General features: G+C 36.5%; 1 protein-coding gene and 1 long non-coding RNA gene across 5 annotated transcripts in view; both read right to left on the bottom strand.

Moving 5' to 3' along the window:
- The window catches only part of LOC140145443 (uncharacterized), a 54,830-nt gene that overhangs the window by 18,083 nt on the left and 12,507 nt on the right, over positions 1–24,240 (bottom strand). The window lies entirely within an intron of this gene.
- Positions 119–23,383, bottom strand: LOC140145444 (uncharacterized). Of its 4 annotated transcripts, XM_072167158.1 has the most exons (9): positions 22,450–23,371; positions 16,598–16,799; positions 16,088–16,229; positions 14,852–15,244; positions 12,431–12,577; positions 9,509–9,627; positions 7,796–7,844; positions 7,078–7,212; positions 119–1,980 (listed from the first exon to the last, which is right to left on the bottom strand). In XM_072167158.1, the coding sequence occupies exons 6-9, from the start codon at positions 9,552–9,554 to the stop codon at positions 1,950–1,952; spliced, it is 261 nt and encodes an 86-aa protein (XP_072023259.1). In that variant the 5' UTR covers positions 9,555–9,627; positions 12,431–12,577; positions 14,852–15,244; positions 16,088–16,229; positions 16,598–16,799; positions 22,450–23,371; the 3' UTR covers positions 119–1,949. The 4 variants fall into 4 exon arrangements, 2 of the variants coding, with proteins under 2 accessions (XP_072023259.1, XP_072023260.1); XR_011858062.1 differs by lacking the exon at positions 16,088–16,229 and having other exon boundaries at positions 22,450–23,383; XM_072167159.1 differs by lacking the exons at positions 12,431–12,577; positions 14,852–15,244; positions 16,088–16,229 and having other exon boundaries at positions 22,450–23,366.

Raw genomic sequence — 24,240 nt, 5'->3', positions numbered from 1 at the left:
TCGGTGATTTTGTTAAATTTTGACCAAAAAAGGTGAATTTTACGTGGTGAAGCATAGAAAAAAAATTTAAACTTAAGATATTTGAAATAAAAAGTATACCAGTGTATTCATATGAATGTGCACATAAAAAAGTGAATCATGGCAGCATCCTAAAAATAAAGGTTTTTGACCTATGACCTCTTGAAAATCAAAGGTAAGCATAAAATGCTTGTTTTTGGCTAAAAAATAGCTAAAAATTGTCATTTTTTCAAATTTTTTATTGTTTACTTGCTATACACAAGTTTTTATTGCAACTAATATTAATTAAATGAACTAGTACCACAATTTTATGATAGTTGCAGGAGTCACAGGTTGGTCAGTTACCATAGCAACCACATTTCTCACCATTTTTCAGTCAATTTTGATGGCAAAACTGCCAAAAACGATCATTTTATGTTGACCTTCGATTTTCAAGAGGTCATAGGTCAAAAACGTTTGGTTTCAGGAAGTTGTCATAATTGGCTTTTTTGATGACATTCATATCAATGCATTGGTATACTTTTTATTTCAAATATTTTAAAAATTCCATTTTTTACCATGTAAATTTTTTTTGGGTCAAAATTGAACAAAATCATCAAAATAATGCATTTCACCCAAAATATTGCATCAAGATATAAAGACAAAATTTTTATGTTAACAAATATTGAATACACATGTGACATGTGATGCAAATATGAAGGTCATACCATACCAAGTTATCTGTTTTAATAATTGGCATTTTTGGTAAAAAAGGGAAAAAAATCACAAAAACTGCACTTTTCAATCCAAATAACTCAGCTCTGCCAGCCGGGTTAATCAAAAGGATGAGACTCTTATGATTAATTTTAACCCGGCTGGCACCTTTGTCTAAAAATGTTTCACGAAAACCTGAACTAGAGCAGATAGACCGATGTGGCTTCTCTACTAATACCAAGTTTGATATAATATTGGATGGCTGAGCATGATACCATAACATATCGGATGAGTCATAAAAATATCGGACGAGCCAACGGCGAGTTCGATATTTGTATGACGAATCCGATATGTTATGGTATCATGCAAAATATTCTCATTATTAGGTTTTCTTAACTCCTAATAACCCTGAAAACATAATAATGATGTTGATCGGTTATTGCGCTGAAGCTGCACAGTGGATTAATGAATTTGTTTCCACCCAGACAGTCGGCCAAGCAAACAAACAACCAGGCAGGCAGACAGGCAACCATCTGGATGATAACATAAGCCCCACATATGTGTGGAGGACAATAAAAGTAAAATAATGAAATAAATATTGATAAAATGTGTGTGAGGTGGGACAAATCCACAGACATTTTTCAGGAATAACATATGGGGATGGCAAAGAGTAAAGTGTTAATAAAATGACTAAAAATATATAGGACAAAGAATTGACAAATGGGGTCCAAAAAGTGGGCTTTGCCCACACTAAAATTCTGGCTATGCCACTGGATTAGAATTAGTGCTGTGTTGTTCTGGAATTGGGAGTAATTGCAACAGGATCCATTTCACATGCATCCATCCCACAAAAGCTAGCTCACACAAAAACATCAAAAGCCTATAGTCTTAATGGTACTTGTGTTAAATCACAAATATTAGGTTGACAGATTTGTGTTAACAAGTTTCCACTGTTCTTCCGAATAACACTGGCTCTGTTCCTGGGATGGGGTAGTGCACTTGGTTAGTGCTAGGGAGGGTCTGTGACATCAAGACTGCACCAGGCCTACTTCATCAGCATCAGAAGCTTCCTTCCACATCATTGATGGTCAACATGATCAATAGTCTCTGCATTTTAAGTCATCCTGGCTGATGTTGAAAAGAATGCAGCAAACAACAATGTATCACAGGACTTCTCCAGTACCATCAAAGCAGGGGAACTTGCTCTTGAGCTGGCCATTCAGGTGTTCAATCAGAACTTAGATGGATATCTGAGTGGATCTATGACCTCTGTAAAACGAGAAAGAGATCAAGAGAGAAAATTATAAGCTATGTGCAGAATGTATTGAATTTTTTTCAAATTGACATCCATATGAATGTATTGCATGGTTTGGAGCCCACAAAAAAAGGGTGTGGACTTCACACCGACTCATTGCTGAAAGTTTTATACCCCTGAAAATAGTGGTTCAATTTTTTCAATGACTATTCATGGCCATCGTTTTGCACCATGTTGCCAGTAATATAACAAACAAGGTGGTTCTAAAACAGGGTTGCCAAAATATTTCAGCCCGAATCGGGGGTCAAATAATCAAAAAGTCACCCAATTTTTCTCTTTACCATTGGTTTCTATGGGACAGGAAACTATCTGAAGTCGCAGGAGCCAATGTTGAAAAGTCGCCCAAATTTTTTCTAACCCTGTTCTAAAACAGTTAAATATAGTTGGTGATCCTAACTAGTTGGAGGTTCCTTCTTTGGGGGGGGTTTGTAACACAGCAAAATAAGTCCCCATTGATTGAGGCCTATTCGAAAACAGTCAAATATAGTGGTGTTCACATTTTGAGTTACACCTGGTGTAAACTTAGCTAACATGGATAAAAATTCCATGCATAAAGATTTGTAAATTTGTGAAATTTGGTCATTTTCAAAGAGTTCGTTGACCCATTTTCCATTGGGGTCAGAGGTCAGGCCGGTGTCTGTGCAAAGCTTCCAGTTTCCTCTTTCATTTGATACATCATTTCAGTTATATAACTCTTGGGAGGTTATTGAAACACCTGTCTGTGAGTTGTCATTTTTCTGCATTTTTTGCAGATTTCAATAATGCTTTACTGTGTAAGGTATAGGGAGTTCAATTTTCAATTTTACAGATTACGCAGATTTTCAGTTTTCCAGCTTTACAATGCTGTAACATTTGAATTAGGATGCCTGCTACCCTTGGAGTGGTACCAATGTAAACCTTATTGTCACCTCTTTCATTAAATGTGAAGTCTATGCAGAGAATTTGGCGGTAACCTTTCCAAACTGGCGGGTTTAAGAAAACGGCATGTACAATAGCGGGATTGCAATATGCATAAAGATTTGTAAATTTGTGAAATTTTGTCATTTTCAAAGAGTTCGTTGACCCATTTTCCGTTGGGGTCAGAGGTCAGGCTGGTGTATGTGCAAAGCGTCCAGTCTCCTCTTTCATTTGATACATAATTTCAGTTATATAACTCTTGGGAGGTTATTGAAACACCTGTCTGTGAGTTGTCATTTTTCTGCATTTTTTGCAGATTTCAATAATGCTTTACTGTGTAAGGTATAGGGAGTTCAATTTTCAATTTTACAGATTACGCAGATTTTCAGTTTTTCAGCTTTGCAATGCTGTAACATTTGAATTAGGATGCCTGCTACCCTTGCAGTGGTACCAATGTAAACCTTATTGTCACCTCTTTCATTAAATGTGAAGCCTATGCAGAGAATTTGGCGGTAACCTTTCCAAACTGGCGGGTTTAAGAAAACGGCATGTATATAGCGGGATTGCAATATGTGTAAAGATTTTCAAATGTGTGAAATTTGGTCATTTTCAAAGAGTTCGTTGACCCATTTTCCATTGGGGTCAGAGGTCAGGCTGTTGTCTGTGCAAAGCTTCCAGTCTCCTCTTTCATTTGATATATCATTTCAGTTATATAACTCTTGGGCGGTTATTGAAACACCTGTCTGTGAGTTGTCATTTTTCTGCATTTATTGCAGATTTCAATAATGCTTTCCTGTGTAAGGTATAGGGAGTTCAATTTTCAATTTTACAGATTATGCAGATTTTCAGTTTTCCAGCTTTGCAATGCTGTAACATTTGAATTAGGATATGCCTGCTACCCTTGGAGTGTACGTACCAATGTAAACCTTATTGTCACCTCTTTCATTAAATGTGAAGTCTATGCAGAGAATTTGGCGGTAACCTTTCCAAACTGGCGGGTTTAAGAAAACGGCATGTACAATAGCGGGATTGCAATATGCATAAAGATTTGTAAATTTGTGAAATTTGGTCATTTTCAAAGAGTTCGTTGACGCATTTTCCATTGGGGTCAGAGGTCAGGCTGGTGTCTGTGCATAGCTTCCAGTCTCCTCTTTCATTTGATACATCATTTCAGTTATATAACTCTTGGGAGGTTATTGAAACACCTGTCTGTGAGTTGTCATTTTTCTGCATTTTTTGCAGATTTCAATAATGCTTTACTGTGTAAGGTATAGGGAGTTCAATTTTCAATTTTACAGATTACGCAGATTTTCAGTTTTTCAGCTTTGCAATGCTGTAACATTTGAATTAGGATGCCTGCTACCCTTGCAGTGGTACCAATGTAAACCTTATTGTCACCTCTTTCATTAAATGTGAAGCCTATGCAGAGAATTTGGCGGTAACCTTTCCAAACTGGCGGGTTTAAGAAAACGGCATGTATATAGCGGGATTGCAATATGTGTAAAGATTTTCAAATGTGTGAAATTTGGTCATTTTCAAAGAGTTCGTTGACCCATTTTCCATTGGGGTCAGAGGTCAGGCTGTTGTCTGTGCAAAGCTTCCAGTCTCCTCTTTCATTTGATATATCATTTCAGTTATATAACTCTTGGGAGGTTATTGAAACACCTGTCTGTGAGTTGTCATTTTTCTGCATTTTTTGCAGATTTCAATAATGCTTTCCTGTGTAAGGTATAGGGAGTTCAATTTTCAATTTTACAGATTATGCAGATTTTCAGTTTTCCAGCTTTGCAATGCTGTAACATTTGAATTAGGATATGCCTGCTACCCTTGGAGTGTATGTACCAATGTAAACCTTATTGTCACCTCTTTCATTAAATGTGAAGTCTATGCAGAGAATTTGGCGGTAACCTTTCCAAACTGGCGGGTTTAAGAAAACGGCATGTACAATAGCGGGATTGCAATATGCATAAAGATTTGTAAATTTGTGAAATTTGGTCATTTTCAAAGAGTTCGTTGGCGCATTTTCCATTGGGGTCAGAGGTCAGGCTGGTGTCTGTGCATAGCTTCCAGTCTCCTCTTTCATTTGATACATCATTTCAGTTATATAACTCTTGGGAGGTTATTGAAACACCTGTCTGTGAGTTGTCATTTTTCTGCATTTTTGCAGATTTCAATAATGCTTTACTGTGTAAGGTATAGGGAGTTCAATTTTCAATTTTACAGGTTACGCAGATGTTCAGTTTTCCAGCTTTGCAATGCTGTAACATTTGAATTAGGATGCCTGCTACCCTTGGAGTGGTACCAATGTAAACCTTATCTCATTAAATGTGAAGTCTATGCAGAGAATTTGGCGGTAACCTTTCCAAAGTGGCGGGTTTAAGAAAACGGCATGTACAATAGCGGGATTGCAATATGTGTAAAGATTTTCAAATGTGTGAAATTTGGTCATTTTCAAAGAGTTCGTTGACCCATTTTCCATTGGGGTCAGAGGTCAGGCTGTTGTCTGTGCAAAGGGCATGGTCTAGATATAAACCTTGGTTAAAAGGGTAAATTTTTACATCATAAATTTGCATTTCTTTATATAAATTTGATTGTAATTATTGTAATTCACCATGCAATTCAGCCATTTTGGCTGCTATTTGAGTGTTTTTAATAAATATACCATACCATAATTGAAAGTAGAATTTATATATTTTGAAAAACTGAACTGTTATTTTAAGCTATTTTACACATATGGTTTTGTGTTTGTTCATTTGTATGATGCAACTGGAGAAAATGTATATGACACCATTATTACTACTGTATAGTGCCCTTCCCCTAATTAGCGCCCCTCTGACTTTTTTTTTTAACTTGAACCTGACTAATCGCCCCTTTTTGTGCATTTTTACTATCTGTGTAATAATCCTTCATATAATAAGAAGTACCTGGATAGACAGGTCATACACAGTTCAGATTCGAAGGAAAGTGATGTGTCAACAATTATTACCCTTAGCCTCTAGTAGCTAAGTCCACGTGCTTTCAGTGGTACTGCCCTCTCCTAGGAAATATGCCTTTCAAAAGTAGGATGCACAGAGAGTAAGAGTCGAGTCGTCTGTTGCTATTCAGTAGCGAGCCAGGGAGTGAGCTAGCACCATCACCAAGAAGTGAGTTGGTAGTTGGAGCAGATAGTTAACTATGTAGATGTTAACAGGTTTCAATATGGCATGATTTTCCTTAGGCAGGAGAAGTAACACTGAGAACTCGTCTTATTAAACATTAAGGCTCGGGCCAAGATGATTTGCACATCGATCTTGAATGCCCACCGAAATAAAAGAGTGGTATCTCGACAGTTGTAGCTAAAGAATGTTGTCTTAACGTCTTTCGATCAAGTGTGTTTCTCCAGATCAAGATGAACTGGACCCTAAGGGATGTAGGCCCCGTTCGCGTATTCTTAATAAACATAATGAACGTACTTCCTTTCTCCACAGAATAAGAGGATTCCTACAAATTCCTACATCTGTATTAAAATTTAAATCAAGTCAAGTGTCCAAAGAAAATCAGACAAAACTGTCCCGACATTGACTTGAAATGATTTGGACCATTGTTTATGGAGTACATAGTTTTAATATCTTAAATTAGTTTTAAGAATAATTGTTACAAGAAAAATGATTGACTTTCATATATATATCATGATCTTAATAACTGTCCATAAAAATAACTTACTTAATCCCATGAGAAGTACCTGCCGATTGGCCAAAATGAAGTTTTCATTATCAATTTGACCTATCAGCAACATTGTTTTATATAATTTCACCACACAAAAAATTTGGGGTGAATTATTTGCAAAGCTCCATTCTGATTGGTGATTAAAGTGAAGATATCATGTAATTGACCAATCAGAGGCAATGTTAGATCGGCAGATAGTGCTCAGGAGGTTAAGTGCCTGGGTCAATAATGCGGTAAATACGATATGTATTTAGATGAGTTGATATTTTGTTCAGGACCTGTGCTTTTAAAACTCACGCCACAGCACAATTAGGCTATTGAACAGTGTAGTGGTTGTATGCAGTTTTCTCAAGCTTATCGATATACCAGTCCCTTGCCTTTGTTGATAAACATTAAGGTCAACTCATCAGATACATGTGCAAAAAATTATTCATCTTTTTATAACTTACTTGTCACCAAACACATTGCATCTATCAGATGACACCCAAGTGTCTGCACTTCTGTCTCCTGGATTCACAGCATGGTTTTGTTCAATCGCTGTGATTGTTCTTTGTCCCTTTGAGGACTTGGAGGTTTTGCTTATCCTGTGCAAATAAAAGCAATAATTGTGAATCAGAAATTTTAGATTCGCTATTTTGATGAACTGAATAAAAGCAGGGTAGGCCTGTTATACACTAAGGGGATATGCATGATGTAGTTTACACATACCTTGACATTGTCAAGTGATTGTCACACACGTCCAAATTCATTCTGGCAATTGTTTCAAATGTTAATTTAAATGAGATTGTTTAGTTCAGTTATTATGAGTATTGGGTAATTTGCCTGAAAACCTGTATTTTGTAAAACATAGCCCATTAATCATTTCGCTCTTTGATACATATGATTTAGACGGAGTTCCACACATTTTTAGCAATAAAGATATAACTGCACCCTTTATAAAGATTTAATTGACACCACTTTTCTAAATCATGGGCTCCACACTGTTTTCTGAGAGGGCAAAAACAGGGGGAAAAGTGGCCCAAATTGCCTGTTGACAATTTTGTCGTGGTCAGCAAGTAGGGACCAAGATGTTTAGGGGAAGTGGAAGATGTCACTATACTACATGAATTGCATACCGCTGGGTTTAATTATTTATTAATTAATTTAATGTTCTGAATTTATACTTACAAAATGCTTATAAATGTCTTTTTTCTTGACTCTGATTTACTGGTATCATCTGTAGTAAATAACAACAAAAATCAAGTCAACATAATATGTAATCCGAATTTAAAAATACTTACAGTAACACAAAATGCTATCTACTAAAGATAGCATTGTAACACAGAATGCTATCTACTGAAGCTAGCATTGCCACACATGAAGTTATCTCCTGAAAATAGCATTTTAACACATAAAATGCTATCTACTGAAGATATCACCTTAGCACAAAACACTATCTACTACAGAATGCTATCTGCTGAAGATAGCATTGTAACAATTTTAACAGAAAATGCTATCTACTGAAAATATCAGCACAAAATACTCTCTACTGAAGATAGCATTGTAACACAGAATGCTATCTACTGAAAATAGCATTGTCACACAGGATGCTATCTACTGAAGATAGCATTGTCACACAGGATGCTATCTACTAAAGATAGCATTGTTACACTAAATGCTATCTACTGAAGATAGCATTGTAACACATGCTATCTTCCGAAGATAGCATTTGAACAATTTCAACAGAAAACATATGAATTTCTTGAGCCATTATTGTCCACCTAACACAGACAGTTAAATAGAAACTAACAGTCTTATGCAGCTATTGATTTTATCTTGTTTGCACTTGTACTATATGTGACCCATGATCACCCATCACATCGAAACATGGCAGTTGTCGGAAACCCACATTTAAAGATAATAAGGAAAATGTGCCCCGAAAAATAAAGAGAATAATAAGAAATTTGAACTGTTTTTGTCACATAAAATTGCCAATTTACATGCGATATTAATGGGAGAGGTGCCATTTTAAAGCCTAAAAACAGTCCTTTAGTTTGGTAAAGAAATCTTCAAGTTCATTTTTGACGACAACTGCCGTGTTTCGATGTGATGGGTCACATATGTTAGTGTAATTTCTATTGTCCTCCCCTACCATGCATGCACACACATTTTGCGCAGATGAAAAACTGAGGAAAAATTTTAAATTCCATTCTTAAACACTTGAGAACGTTCCTGCAATCTTATTGGTTCATACCCATGTGATTCCTTGCAAAATGTAGGATTTAATTTGATTAAAATTTTTAATACTTATGATATTTTTATTTAAATTGAAGTGTTTTAAAGCATGAGAATAAAGGTATTGTTTTTAGCCGCTGTCATGCATCTATCGTCTCATATAACACGGGCGACATCATTATTTTTGGCGTAAAACAACTCGGCTTTGCCTCGTTGTTTTACTTAAAATAATGATGTCGCCTGTGTTATATGAGACGATAGATGCATGACAGGGGCTAAAAACAATACCTTTATTCTCTAATTATTTCCTTCTGTTATTTTTGTCTAATTCAATCTAACCTTAAGTATTTTCATTGCTACTTTTAAGTAAAACACAACTTTATCATTATCAGTCTTCTTTTCATCTGTGCAAGTGTTAATTAGAATGAATTCTAACTTGTCTTCCGTCAGTTCTTTCTCAAGTTCAATATACAGCAGTCTTCTCTGGAGAGTGATGTCTGAGTGTTACTAGCTGGCATACATGTATGTATTGTATATGGTGGCCTGTGTTGCATGTGATGCAAGCACAAGTTTTGTTACACAATGAAATGATGCAACTCTTCCAATGACGCACATGCTGTATAATGAAGTCAAACTATTATACATTTATTAAAACACAGTACTTACAGGTTTCATATCGATGAATGAATTCACACTTTCGATTGTTGAGCATTTCCCCTTCTTTCCCCTTGCTCTTCCAGTCAACACTAATGGTAGTAAGCTAAAAGCAAGTCTTTCCATTTCCACTGAAAGAGAAGGGAAACAATAATGCTTATAAATCCTGAAGAAATTCAACATGACGGTCTTATAATGCAGGCTTAGCAAAAAAGATTAATAATCAGCATTTACATGATGGCTTTCAGATAGTTAGGCCACACTAATTGAAATGTTTGTCTCAAAGCTACCGTGCGATAGTTTTGATGTGTGCATTAGTTTCCATAAAATTCCCAAAATTGATTTTTTTTTTCTTCATTTTGATATTTTTTTCATAAAAATCTTTAAAATAAGCTAAAAAATCCAGTTCTTCATAACATCAAAATACAGCAAAAGATTTCAACTGCATGAAAATGCTGCATTTAAATATTAATTATGCATACTGTTAAAGTTGTGTATACTCTCATTCATCTGGGATCAAGTTTATACGTGGGTAAATTTAATCAAGTCGGAAATGTCCACTGCCGGTCATTGATTTGACTAGAGTCATCGCCCTTTCAGAGTCTACCTCTTTAGGAGTGATCATTACCCTGCTGAAGCTCATTACGAGCGCATCATCGGTGTTGTCATCATAAAACCAAGGTACGTCTAGTCGATTGATTAAATTTACCCTCATATATGCATACTGTTGGCAGAATAGTAACTGTTAGCTATATTAAAGGTATACCAGAAAATTTCAATGGATGGAAAATGAATGGTGAAAATGGAAAGTGCAACAACTGGTATAACAGAAGAAGAAGAAAAAAAATGCATTCCGCACTAGGTTTTCAAATGTTAGAGAGCTTTGAGACAAACAATTAAATTAGTGTGGCCATATACGAGACGGTACTACACGTGTAGTCAGAATCCTTCCGAGGGTTGTGGCGAAAATGCAAGCTACGGGGCCTCATTCTTATCGCGTAAAACACGCTGTTAGGTGTGCGTGATTGCTTGCGATGTGCTTGCGATGTATGTGCGTGTTTACACGATAGCGATGGCCCGGTAGTCTGCACTTTAACAACAACCCTGTAGATAATAATGACCATACAAATTATACAAATCATGAAGATTGGGGATAACCTGTTTTACATACAGAATTGTTAAGCTTTTGTCAGGAGGGGCCCAACTTCTTCAGAATGAAGTTGATAAAATGTACATATCCTATCATATAACCCTGTATGTAACTTCCATAAATCAATGGTTTAAATTAAAATGTTTTCTCAAAAGGAATAATAGATATTTGCATACTTGCCAACATTTGAAAACTGGAAATAGGGACAAATGGATACATTTAGCCAGATAAGGGGGACATTTCTAATTGTCCTAGATTCATTACTACAGGTTTTTTCTTTTGCCAAAAGTTGGACTGTTAATTCCTCCATAAGAGGGACACTTGGCAAGTATGTATTTGACATTTAATTTTTCTTGTTTGTTTTCGAATGCCAAATTAGGGGTTCTTTCAAATCCTCATTATGTAAAGAGTGAAGTTATTCAAGTATGTAACTTTACTTAGTTTGACACACTGCATAAAGGGTGGTACCAGTTTTGATCAGTATTTTTATTTGAATTATGCATTTAAGACCAACATTCAACCATTTATATAAGCCAGACATCAGACAAACATGCAGACTGGTGTTGGAATAATTGGGGGCACTTTGCAACCCAGCTTGCTGAGGCAGTGACTTCAGTATGGCTACACCCCAGCTTTTTGATGATTTGTTTGTAAAACAGTCTAAGATCCATGACTTAAACACCAGATATAAAGATCGTCTGAGGCTTCCATTTATCAAAAGAGCTTTCTGTGAAAAATCCGATTTATATGACCACATTGGATATTTATATTTTATATTACTTATTTGTGTTGTGCATTTTCTTATTTACTATTGTTTACTGTTATTTTTCATGTATTTAGGTTTTAATTCATATCAAGATATGACAGCTTACTGTTGCTTCTTCATTGAAATAACAATCTGCTGCCATGTCAAATGATGAATTAACCAATCAAGAAATCACAGACTTTCAGGCCTCTTCTTAGCCTTTCCTGTGATTCCTACAAGAATTTTTAGGTTTACATGTTTATATAATATATCATAAATTTGGTACAGGTAAACATAATTAGACTGGTTTCGTTAAATTTTGAGGGCTTTTTACTATGCAAATAAGCTAATTTACATTGTATCATTTTTAGCCTTTTTTGCTATCTACTGCTGATAGCAATGACAAAATTACACACTTAAATAGCTTGCTGCACTGTAACATTTTTTACACTTCATTGTTCATTTGCAAATGTTTTATACACTGAATGATAAAAAATTGTATTAAAATATTGCTTGAATTCAAAAACAAATATCTGAATCTATTTTCTGTGTATTTTTTTGTTTATTTGTTTACTTATAGAGTGGGGGGGGTCCAATGAAGGGACTTGGGCATTTTTGTACACATACGTTGAGGAGTCTATTCAAGCTACATTGTTTTTCTTTTATGAATGATATGTCCCTCTTAATAAAATGTATTGATTTTTATCTTGAAAACATGAATACCTAGCACCTTATGATATTGATTGCCCTATTTAGCATAGCCATTGACCAATGACAAGGCTCGATTTTAATAAAGTCCTTGTGGGAACTTCAATTTGGGTATAGATGAAAGCCCAGTTACTGATTACCCATCATCTGTACAAGTTTAATTTCAACTTTATTTATCGATACATGTAATATGGGGCGTCTTGGCCATGGGTGGAAGAGGAAACAAGTTGGTTGGTTCAAAAAAGGAGTGAAATCGTGGAGTGCAAATCTGAAATTTGGGGACTCCAAGCCTAAAGAGCTGAAAATAAAAAGGTTAAAGAGACTATCTCACCAGGAATTCCAGAGATCGTTCAAGCTAAATGTTCACAATGAATGGATACCACAAGCATCAGAGCTCCTGGACACTTCAGATGCCAATGTTGCAGTTGGTGCAGTTCTTCGACCCCGAACTCATGAAACTTCTCAGGTTGAAAAAATGCTGCAAGACAAAAAAGAAACAGAACCTGTCAGTGGCTATGTAGAAGTACATTTGACTACATGCATAAATGCTATACAGGACTGTGTAACTGAACATAACTTGATAAACCCAAAGTGTGAAGGTCGGCTGATGACACCAGGCAACTTGTTCACCAAATGGGGAGTGAGTGGAATCATCAGGGTGAAATGCGACTCATGTAATTACATATCCAGCAAGCAGAAACTATACCGCGAGCTGTCTAATCCAGGTGTCAGAGGTAGAAAGACTGCCGAGCCAAATAGGAGTCTTGCTGTTGGGCTCATCAACACCAGCATTGCTGCTACAGGTGCTCAGCGTCTTTTAAGTGCAATGAACAATCCAGTACCATGTGCATCGGCCCTGCAGAGTCAACTGAATGAAGTCGGTAGAAAAGTTCGCGAATGTAACGAGGAAAACATGGGCGAGCACAGATTTCAGCTGCAGAACATCCTTGAAAATTGACGTTTTCCTCGCGACACGCCGATCCCTGCAGAAGCCGACAGACAGTACAACAATCCACTGAGAAACTTGTGTGGCAACACGCCATTCGCTCCAGCCACACAAACTCGCGATGTGCTTGCTGAAAATTTAACGCTTCAGAAGAAAATCATTGCGTTCAATCATGAAAACAAACTTTGCAAGATCGGTGAATGTGCTCGACGCAGAGGTGTCGAAGTTGACTGCCCTGGACACGAAGGCTGCACCGCCACATTGTCTTTTGAAGAAAATGCAGGCGACGAAAAGCGCGGCGGTAGGAAGTTGGCATCAATTCTGACCAGCGGCTCACATCCCATTACTGTCGATAAACTGTGCACCGATGCCGATGGCTGGATGGCAGAGGGGTTTGGTAACGAGATGAATTCGAAACAAGGCGTAACAACTGAGCACTACTTAGATACTGTACATCTGAACAGAGCTGTGGCAAAAGCTATATCGCGGGCGCGAATCACTCCACAACTTGTAACTGAGCATCCGTGCAAATCTAAAGAGCACAGGCAGTCAATCAACAGATTAGCCGACAGCATAGCTTGGCGCGCCGAGCGCGAGGTAAGGGCCGCAAATCAGAAGTTTGGCAATGGCAAAGATTTGGCGGCTCAGTCAATCACTGCTGCAATACCAGCTCTAATAAAGTGTTACGAGGATAAACACAATCTGTGCAGAAAGTATTCCCTTGTATGTGATGGTGAAAAGTGCGTACATGAATACATACCAAAGTTTGCTCGAGGTGCATACAGGTTTTCACCGAAGCGACACCAAGTGCTGGCCTCCATCTTGAGAAAGCGCATGGGCAAGGAGGCTACGCGCAAAACTCGATATTCTTTAACAACACAGAAAGCAGAGTCTGTCAACCACGCATTTGCCAAGACAAACCCCAAGCACTCGATGACTTGTTCGCAGAACGGGTCAATCATGACCACAGTGCGATCCATATGGTAAACAATGCAATTGGAGACTCAATTCTGATAAAAGCAAAAGCTTGCAATGTTCCTCTGGCACCAAATTCACCAGCTCTCTCTACTTTACATCACATGAACAGGCGCCAGTCTTATTTCCACATCCGCGCAAGCTCTTCTAGATACAGCAGTCGACGTGCAGCTCAACGACGAAACAGATATCACTTGTATGACACTGTGCGTAATGAAAGTTTCTATTTGAAATCACAATTAGATCCAAAGTAACAATGTTGGTGAATTTAGCATCATTTTAAGCTTTACTTTCTTTAAAAACTTTCAAAAATCCCATTATCAAATACCGTATTTGTTCCATTAACTGCCCATGCCCCTATAAGCCCCCAGTGACTTTAAAACAATCAAACAAAGAAACAAACAATGATATTATTAACTGTCAATGCAAATCTGGAACATGGTCCGAAACATATCATGGTGCACTGATGATGATGATGGATGGATGAAAATTTTGGCCATTTTTTATTTACGCAAAATATGTAAACAATGTAAAAATAAGCGCCACCCCAATGACTTTGTTAAGCGCCACGGGCAGTTAATGGAAAGAATGCGGTATATTGTACGCCTACTATCTCCCCCAATATACATTGCTTGTGAAATTAGGCCGACATTGAGAGTGGGATTTTTAAATTGTGTTAGAGAAGCACTTGCAGCATAACTAAAGAGCATTTTATAGGCCTACATGCATGTATAAGAGAGTTGCAAAAAAGTACATCATTTTTCAAATTGTTACTGGATGCAGTGTAGTTGGCTGCAAGTGCTTCACATAGCCAATGAGTGAGACTCTCACCTTCATAAAATACAATGTTTGTACACACCATGTCCCAAGCATTTCTCCTCCTTACGACAGCAATTCCTTCGCACATTTACATGGTGTGGTTCGTGGGACAGATGTCCGGGGTTGACACAGAGCCTCTGATGACAACGGTGAGAAATTTCGTTCGACAGTTCAGACTCTCTCTTTCTTTTGAAAGCCATGTAAGAAGCTCTGTGTGCACTCACCCAGACACTGTCCCCTCCAATTGTCAAATGGACTCTGCCATAATCACATGCATTGGTGCACCCATCCCATTCCCAGCAACCTTTTCCGAACGCATTCTTGTTTCGAATTTGCCGCTCAATTCTCTGTTGCAGATTCTCAAAGAAGAGTGCACGGTTGATTTCCTTGGCCATGTCAATATCTCTATGTGCAAACAAACATTAAAACAAATTGCATAAGCATGTAAGCAGAAAATACACGAAGTATATTTAGTCGTCAAAATGCAGGGAACGTACAAATCATTTTTACATGCTTTTGAATAGAGATTTAGGGTTTAGGATTAGGGATTAGGATCCGGATTAGGGTTAGGATTAGGGTTAGGATTAGGATTAGGGTTGGGATTGGGATAAGGTTTTAGGATCAGGGTTGGATTTAGGATCAGGGTTTTATAAGATCGGACGGAACATGTTAAAGCTTACCAAAAATGGTCATGTAATTTTAAGCTTTTCTAATTCCCATGCGATAACAACTTCCAAATCACACAGACGCACCCCTACACATGCTCGGAATACACAAAGGTGGAATTGATTTTCTCAAGCTTTTGCTGTTCTATGCTAGCTAGCGCAGCCATGCCTGCTGTGCCAAATTTGGAAGCCTTGCCTTGCAATTGCATGGCATTGCCTGTACGATCGGCTCGCATAGAATGACAGATCTGGCACCAAATGATCCCAGGATGCCTTATTTGTACACAAAACTTACCTCGATACTACCCCAATAGTCATAAATCACCAGGTTTATATGCTAAACAGCCAAACTATCACCAAATTGATATGCTTACACTGTCCAGACAGTCACTTGTAGCTTTATTTTGAAGAATCTTATCGACAACAGATTTTAAATCACGAAAAGTTCGTGATAGTAGGTCAAAAGGTCAAAATGTACAGGGTGCACACCAGTAAATAGCCTACATTGACTTTCTGTACAAACAGGGTCCGGGAAAACATCATTTTTTTTTACTTCAGAGCGACTCAGCTCTTCAAAACTTACTCTTTCTGCAAGTTGAAGGTCAGCTGAAGACATCTAGTCCAGAGAAATCATACAAAGTCCAGCGTTTTTTTTCAGGAAATTGCCCACTAGATCACCCTATATAAAATACAGCTTACAGCGACTCACAAATAGCTTGGTGTTTCTGAAATGTAACACATTTTGAAAGCTTAGCCAAATCTTCATAAAAGGTCGGATCCTGCTCATTTTTCACAGACAATATATTTCCCAGGCCTAAATTAGGATTTAATATGAATCAGGGCCTAATAGATTGTTTTTAAGCCTTTCCTAATCTATTGTATTCAGTCTTCTTGCACGTTTCCTCGTTTTAAACACTGTGACTTTTCAAAAAGGACATAGGAGATTCCTATTTACTGGTGTGCACTCTTCACTCTCACTTGTATTATGATTTTGTATGTATCCTATGTTTTTTTGCTATGAGTGAAAAAAATGAATGAATGAATGAGTGACCCTGCCAAATCTTTCCTTTGAATGGCCTGAATTGAAACTTACATTGCGTAAGCTGAAAATCACCTGGTCTTTCTTCGTCGCCGTCAGATTCTTCATCCACTATACTATCTACTATACTCAAAGTCTCCTTGTAATTAGGAAGTATCTTGTTTGTGTAATTGACTATGCCAGGTGCTATTTTGCTCCACTCTGTGAACAGCGCATTGGGCGATGCCTGAAATGTCTCTTCAAATTCTTGCTCCACCTAAATTACAAAAAGACAAAATCACAATGTAGTAGTTCTTGAACTAAATATAAAAGGTTAAGATTTGGTTCACAACAATGATTTCCTCATCATGTTGCACAACTGTAGACTGAAGAAACATTTGAATTATAACAATAACATAATAAGTATGATTTTCTATAAAACCTCATTGAATTTTATCTGAAATTATTTACATATTAATATCTCACCACAGGACCTGTCAGTTTACTGATACTCTGATATCAAAGTGATGTACCTGTTCCTATTATTATTGCTATCTGAGTTAGACATCTGGCAGGGCTTCAACTCAACTCTTGCAAAAATATAGGGATAATATAGGACCATTTTGGGAAAAAATATAGGGAAAATATAGGAATATTTTGGGAAACATATAGTTAAAATATAGGGCAAATGATGGACACATAAATATAGTATCTTTATCAACATATTTTACACAAAGTGTACAATTTACTGTATTTAACAGTTTCTTCTTACTAGCGCATTCATAATTTGCACAGGTAATGGCCTCCTCCATTTCCCTTCATAGCCATTCCTATCCACCACTCAAGAAAGCCTATGATTATGTGCAATGAATTGGGATCAATGTGTTACTTGCTTAGATTTTTATAAAATTGTTTTTGTTTCATACAAAAGTGTCAGTAATTCATCACATTTGTCAAAAACATACAAATTATTTTGTTTTATTAGAAGTGAGACCTTACATTTTGTACATGTAAAACAGATAATAGGACAAAAATGTAGAAGAAACATGATTTCGGTTAAACCTAATGTCTGGAATACCATGTATGAATTTGCTGGAATATTGAATTCTACTGCACAGTATCTTCAAATTATACCTGAAGTATAATGGAAGTGCAGTGAACCTTTTGGTTTTATCACATACATGCAGTAAATTACACTTATACTGAGTATTGGGGCCTTTGCCATTTTAATCTACATCAATGATCTGTATGACAACCTGTCTTTGAGAGTGAAATTATTCGCCAATGACTGCATTGTGTATCAAGAAATCAAATCTGCTGCAGATTCCAGGATTCTTCAAAATGACAGTCTGCAACTGGGAAACCAACTGGAAAATGGGTTTCAATCACCCCAACTGCTCTTTAGTGAGAGTCAGTCATAAAAGCAAGCCAATCTCATCAAACCTTGCCTGGGACAGACACATAAATCGGATCATTATAAAACCAAACAGAACATTGGGACTTCTCTGAAGAAAGAAACTTACCCTCTTGTAACAAGTCAATAAAGTATAGCGTAAAAAGCACTTGTCTGCCCACTGTTGTCATATTGTCAGACAATATGAGATCCTCACCAGAAAAACAATATTGACACCCAGACCCTTGGCAAAATTTAGAGACATGCATGCAGCCACTGAGCCCAGTTTGTCCATGACTATTCAAGACAATTTTAAAAGTGTTTCTGACATGTTGAGACACCTTGAACGGGAATCAAGATGCACTAAAGCCGCCTATGTTATGTCCCATCTACAAGGCGACTCATGATATCATACCCAGTAACATATCACATCATTCACATCTCATCCAAACCAAGACTAAGAAAACTACATACTTACTGTCCTCAGTTCACCTTATCTACACCCACATCAGAGCCACAAATGGCTATTTTGCAGTCAATATATCCACCCAAGAGTGGAACATGCTTCCTGACACCACCAGATGGTAACAACTCTGTCACATTAAGTCACGCTGGAAAATGTGGACATGCTAGCCTAACCTGTATATGAGATAATAGCCTGCAAACCTGGTGAATTTATTTACAGACTAATAGCCCAGCTGTTCGCATTTGGGCAGTAGAATTAAAAGCAGATGCAGATACACGCACACCAACAGTACATTATTCCCTACTTTCCTATTATTACTGTTCCAATTCCAGTGACACCTCATGCATATAGAGATGCATATGACGTATCATACCGTAAATATGGCCGACTACTCAAATGCATTCAACAATAGCATGATTGCGATCTACCACGACAGTTCGTCTCACACACATAACAAATTATGCACTACAATCAAATAGGTTGATGACAACATTTGATTGGACTGCACTGCACCATGATTATGGTGAAGGAGTAGGACACCAGTTCAAATCCTTTGTTTGGAGCCAACCTCTATTGTCCTGGGTAAGATTAGGCCAGGGTTCATTGGAGTGGCATAATACCTTGCGACATTAGAGCTATGTTATATAGAGGTTATCCGTATTCTATAAGCTGCATATCCTGTCAGTGACTGCTATACCTTGTTTAGGATTTCCAAAAGAAGTATACTGCATGTTTCAACCATGACTGTTTCAAAATAGCCCGCCAAAGTCATGCAGGTAACTCCGAGGTCATGCATTGAATTGGTTTGAATGAGGAATACTACAGGAACCAGTGCCTTTTGTTAGAAGTCACACATGAGTAATGTGGATAACCTCTATTGATTTCTCAAAGTAAAATGCTACAATATACATGTCCAGATATTCAGGGAAATAAGGAATAGATAATAGCAAAATGTCACTGAAGCATGTTGGAAAATGTAACAACTCCCACTTTTTCTATGCCTCAGTTGCATATGACCATGACCATGTTATAATGTTTGTTTTTACACATTGGACCCTCTTAACTCAAATCAATGAAACAAATGTGTAGTTATCTGTAATATGTGTAACATAATAAAACTCTATGTTGCTCTTCTTGAGAATTTTACAGCTTTCTGTTCTTGGCACATGTATCTGCCAGTGCATGTAAAAACAAATACGTACATGCAATCAGTCATATTTTTCGTGAGGGGCAGGGTGTAGACCCCGAGTGTCCCAATGTAGGTAGGTGGGTGGGTGGGTGGGCGGTCGGTTGGTCGTTGGGTTGGGTTGGGTTGGGTTGGGTTGGTTGGTTGGTAAATGGCCATGCGTTTTGAGTTGGGCCGGTAATGCGTTACATGTTTTCGCAAGATGAAAATTGCATGTTTTTCATTTAGATATGAATATCTTTCACATATGGTCATTTTCACGGTAAAGGGTGTAACTTTGGATTTTTAACATTTTGATCCCTAGTGCTCTAATAAAGCCACAGAATTCCATGATTTTTGGCCACATAAGTCATCTAGTTAGCAGCTACCTTGGGTAGCATAGTCATCTTTGGTAGTTACTGCGTTCAGTTTTAGCAGGCTTAAATGTACTTAGTATTGCCATTTTGAAAAACTATAAAAAACAGTAACATTTTTGTAAAACCCTGTGTTTTCTTCAGTTAGTTCATGGATATTTTTTCTTATCCTGAAAGTATGGTCATATGTTCAGTAAACACTGCCACATTAGATTTAATTGTGAACAGCCCTGTATTTTTGAGAACCGGACTTGATATTTGTCGCTTCGAGGCTTCATTTTCCGTTAACAATTGTTAACAAACTTTGTGGGTATAGCTTTGGTTCATAATTCTTGGTTATTTCTTCACTTCTTCTTGATTCATAACAGTTGATATCTTAACTTGAAATGGGTAACAAAAATTAGTTGATTTGCAAGCTTTTAAGATTTTTATAAAATCTTGACTTCAAAGAGCCCTTTTTCCGTTAACTTTTTGAAGCCCGAAACAAACTGTTCAGCAAGCTTGGGCAAATATAAATAAAAGAGCTCATCCAATCTATTTATCAAAATGTAGCAAAGTAGATCCTCAAGTCACTTGTTTTTAAATCGTGGAGATATATATCACCGTTTGAAAATGGGACCCAATACAAACTTTCCGTTAACAATTGAAGCCTCCGAAACAAATGAAGCCTCCGAAACAACAATAAGATTAATTATCATCTATGCATATCTAAATTAGTGTTTCATACTGATATCTGCATTGTAATTGTTACTTGGTATGTGCAGAATGTCATAAATTTAAAAAAAATTTGATATTATGGTTAATGTTTGAAAAATATACTGATACCCAAAAAGCCTGTTTCGGAGGCTTCACATGCAAAAAACACCATACTTAATAAATGGGTAAAAAAGTTAACATGTTATAAATCTACAATATCTGCCGCATAGAATCATTGATTCAATACACACAAGAAAATAACTGCTTAGATGATCCCAACAGTGTTGTTTTCAAAAAAACTACTTCTGCAATGTTTAGCCATTGTTAACATGAAGCCTCCGAAACAAAAACAATGACTTGCTGTGATAATTTAATTTTTGTCACAACTGAAATTCAATACTTAGAAGCAAAGCATGAAAATTGGTAATTGTGATATTTTTTACCTATTTTTTCATGTCAACTTGCAGTAGTTAGCCAAATATTTTACTTTTATGATCACCTGTGTTGTTAACTGAAGCCTCCGAAACACAAATCGCTTGAATTGCCAATTCTAAAAATAACTCCAATTTCTGTGAAACTTGGCTAGGAGGTTCCTTTTATCAAGTAGTATTTGTACATGAAGTTAGACATTCAAATTATTTTGCGAACCCAATTAAAACTTAAAAAATATGTTTAAGGTTGGGAAATTTCCATTGTAAATGACACTTTATGTAAAAAATTTTCAAAACTGCAATTACAAACATAGCAAAACATGGTATAAAATGTAACTTATATCTGTTGACTTACTTTGGAATGGAATTTCACATGTATTCCAGCTTTCATGTCATAATTTTCTGAGCTTATGTAAAATACATTTTTCTTAGATTTTAACCAAAATGTTATGGAAATGTCAATTTTTATTATTAGAAATCAAAAGGTTTAAGCCTTGAAACATTATTTTACTGGAATTTAAGTTGCTTCTATGCATGATTTCAGTAAACAGAAACATATTTGAGTGGTTTGAAATTTTGACCCTAAAAATCAAAAGTTACACCCTTTACTGTGAAAATGACCATATTATACCCAACATATAAAAAAGTATACATTTTCTGGCTGCAAATGAACCAAGGAATCCAAAAATGCACTTTAAAATGACATAGGGTGTAACACTAAGGAGTTATGAAACTGAAAATACCAAATATTTTAGGGAAAAAATGTAAAATTTGACAAATTAAATAAAAAAAGTTAGCTTCACCCCACATATTTAAAAGTTCCATATTTGAATTCCTCTCAGTCAGAGCTTTAAATACATATAACATCATAGGGCTCAATAACATTAAAATGATTTTGCGCCAGCCTCTTTCAAGGCATATTTTCCCATTAACTTCAATGTGTAACCCGAACGGAAAATATAATATGCAAAATTGCTTCTCAAAGCAAATTAAATTACCTGGAATATGATTGTATGGTGTTATAGTATGCAGTTTTAAATGAATTGTAAAAATGTGAAAAAAAAATTGGACCTCTTGCATCATATGACCCCCTGGGGGTCACTTTTATTAAATTTGCTCCTCCTGATCCTCCTCCTCCTGATCCTCCTCCACCCCGCACATTATGCTAATTAGATGCAAATTATTCAAATATTAATAACTTTTTACAACTTTTTTAAGGTTTACTGTATTGGTCTCATCACAAGCTTTAATTTGACACCAAATTTAACTACATAGGCTGCATATTAACTGAGAAAATTAAAAAGATGAACCCTAAAATGTCGTGCGCATGTAACATCTCCACCTATTTACTGGCCCAACTCAAAACGCATGGCCAAATCTAAATTTTAATGGATAAGATTACCTGAAACTATTTCCTCGTTTGCTTTTTTGGCACTTCCTGAACTAGATGTACCTCCTCCAGATTTCCGGCGAACATATCGTAACTGGAGTTCAAAGTACCCACTTGCTGGCTTGCCTTGATGTCCTTGAATGTACCATGCCTCCTGTAAATAAATAAATAAAATAGTCAACGACCGTGATATTTTATACCAAAACATATCGTCACACTGCTACGATAATTGCCCAAGTCATGTTTCAAAGTGTCTGGTTTTGTATTGTAGAACCAATACAAAATCAATACAAAACCATGCAGTAATTATAACACATGCTATCTAACGAAGATAGCATTTTAACAATTTTTACATTTTTATATCATCTTATCACAAAACACTATATACTGAAGAATGATATCTACCTGAAGATAGCATTTTCACACAGGATGCTATCTACTGAAGATAGCATTGTTACACTGAACACTATCTACTAAAGAATGTTATCTACTGAAGATAGCATTGTAACAATTTTAACAGAAAATGCTATCTACTGAAAATATCAGCACAAAATAATAAAGAAGAAGCATTGTAACACAGAATGCTATCTACTGAAAATAGCATTGTCACACAGGATACTTTCTACTGAAGACAGCATTGTCACACAAGATGCTATCTACTGAAGATAGCATTGTTACACTGAATGCTATCTACTGAAGATACCATTGTAACACATGCTATCTACCGAAGAAAGCATTTTAACAATTTTAACAGAAAATGCTATCTACTGAAGATAGAATCTTAGCACATAACACTATCTACTGAAGATAGCATTGTAACACAAAATGCTATCTACTGAAGATAGCATTGTAGCACAGAATGTTATCTACTGAAACTAGCATTGCCACACATGAAGCTAACTACTGAAGCATTGTAACACAAAATGTTATATCTACTGAAGATAGCATTTTAATGCAAAAGTGCTATCTACTGAAGATAACATTTTAATAAAAACTGATCTATTGAAGCATTTTAACAGCAGTTTTTTAGGCTAAAGATAGCATTATAACACCAAAATGCTATCTACTGAAGATATCATTTCAAACAAAATGCTATCTACTGAAGATAGCTTTGTAACACATGTTGATATCTACTGAAGATAGCATTTACTCATCGTCCCATAAATACTATCTAAAGAAGGTACCAGGGGATGGAAATCCTGTCACCAGCAGATAGCACCACTGGGTAGGAACTGTATCTTCAGTTAACAGCACCTTGCGTGACAGTAAAGATCGCGTAAATGTCATGGTTTTTTAATGACAGTAAAAGTACTTAAAGTGCATTTACTAAAGTAGACAACATCCATGTGTATTGCTATAATATTCATTACTGCAAAATGCTGTCTTCAATTATAACGCAGCTGCGCAACACATATGATCATGATGATGCAAGCTAAATTCACATACCGTATTCATTCCAATAAGCGCACAGGGCGCTTAACAAAGTCATTTTGGATGGGCGCTTATTTTTTTATATGGTTTACCTAATTTTTTTCTAACAGGCATTTATTAGAGACGAATTTACGTATGTTATAATTTGGGTCCTGAGACGTTCTAGTAGCTTTTCTGATGCAGAAAATGTATTGCAAGTTTACACAGGACTTCTAATCCCAAAGCTATTTCACTGTATCGACATCAATCCGTCACTTCAACACTAAATGGTACCCTTCAGCAAATTGAAAATAGGCCTACTCTAGTGGGCACTTATTAGGGCATGGGCACTTAAATTGGAATGAATAAGGACATGAACTTAGGCTAGCTAAT

The sequence above is a fragment of the Amphiura filiformis genome, unplaced genomic scaffold (genome assembly GCF_039555335.1).
Source record: "Amphiura filiformis unplaced genomic scaffold, Afil_fr2py scaffold_274, whole genome shotgun sequence".
Taxonomy (NCBI): Eukaryota; Metazoa; Echinodermata; class Ophiuroidea; order Amphilepidida; family Amphiuridae; genus Amphiura; species Amphiura filiformis.
This window is presented reverse-complemented; position numbering and strand designations above follow the sequence as displayed.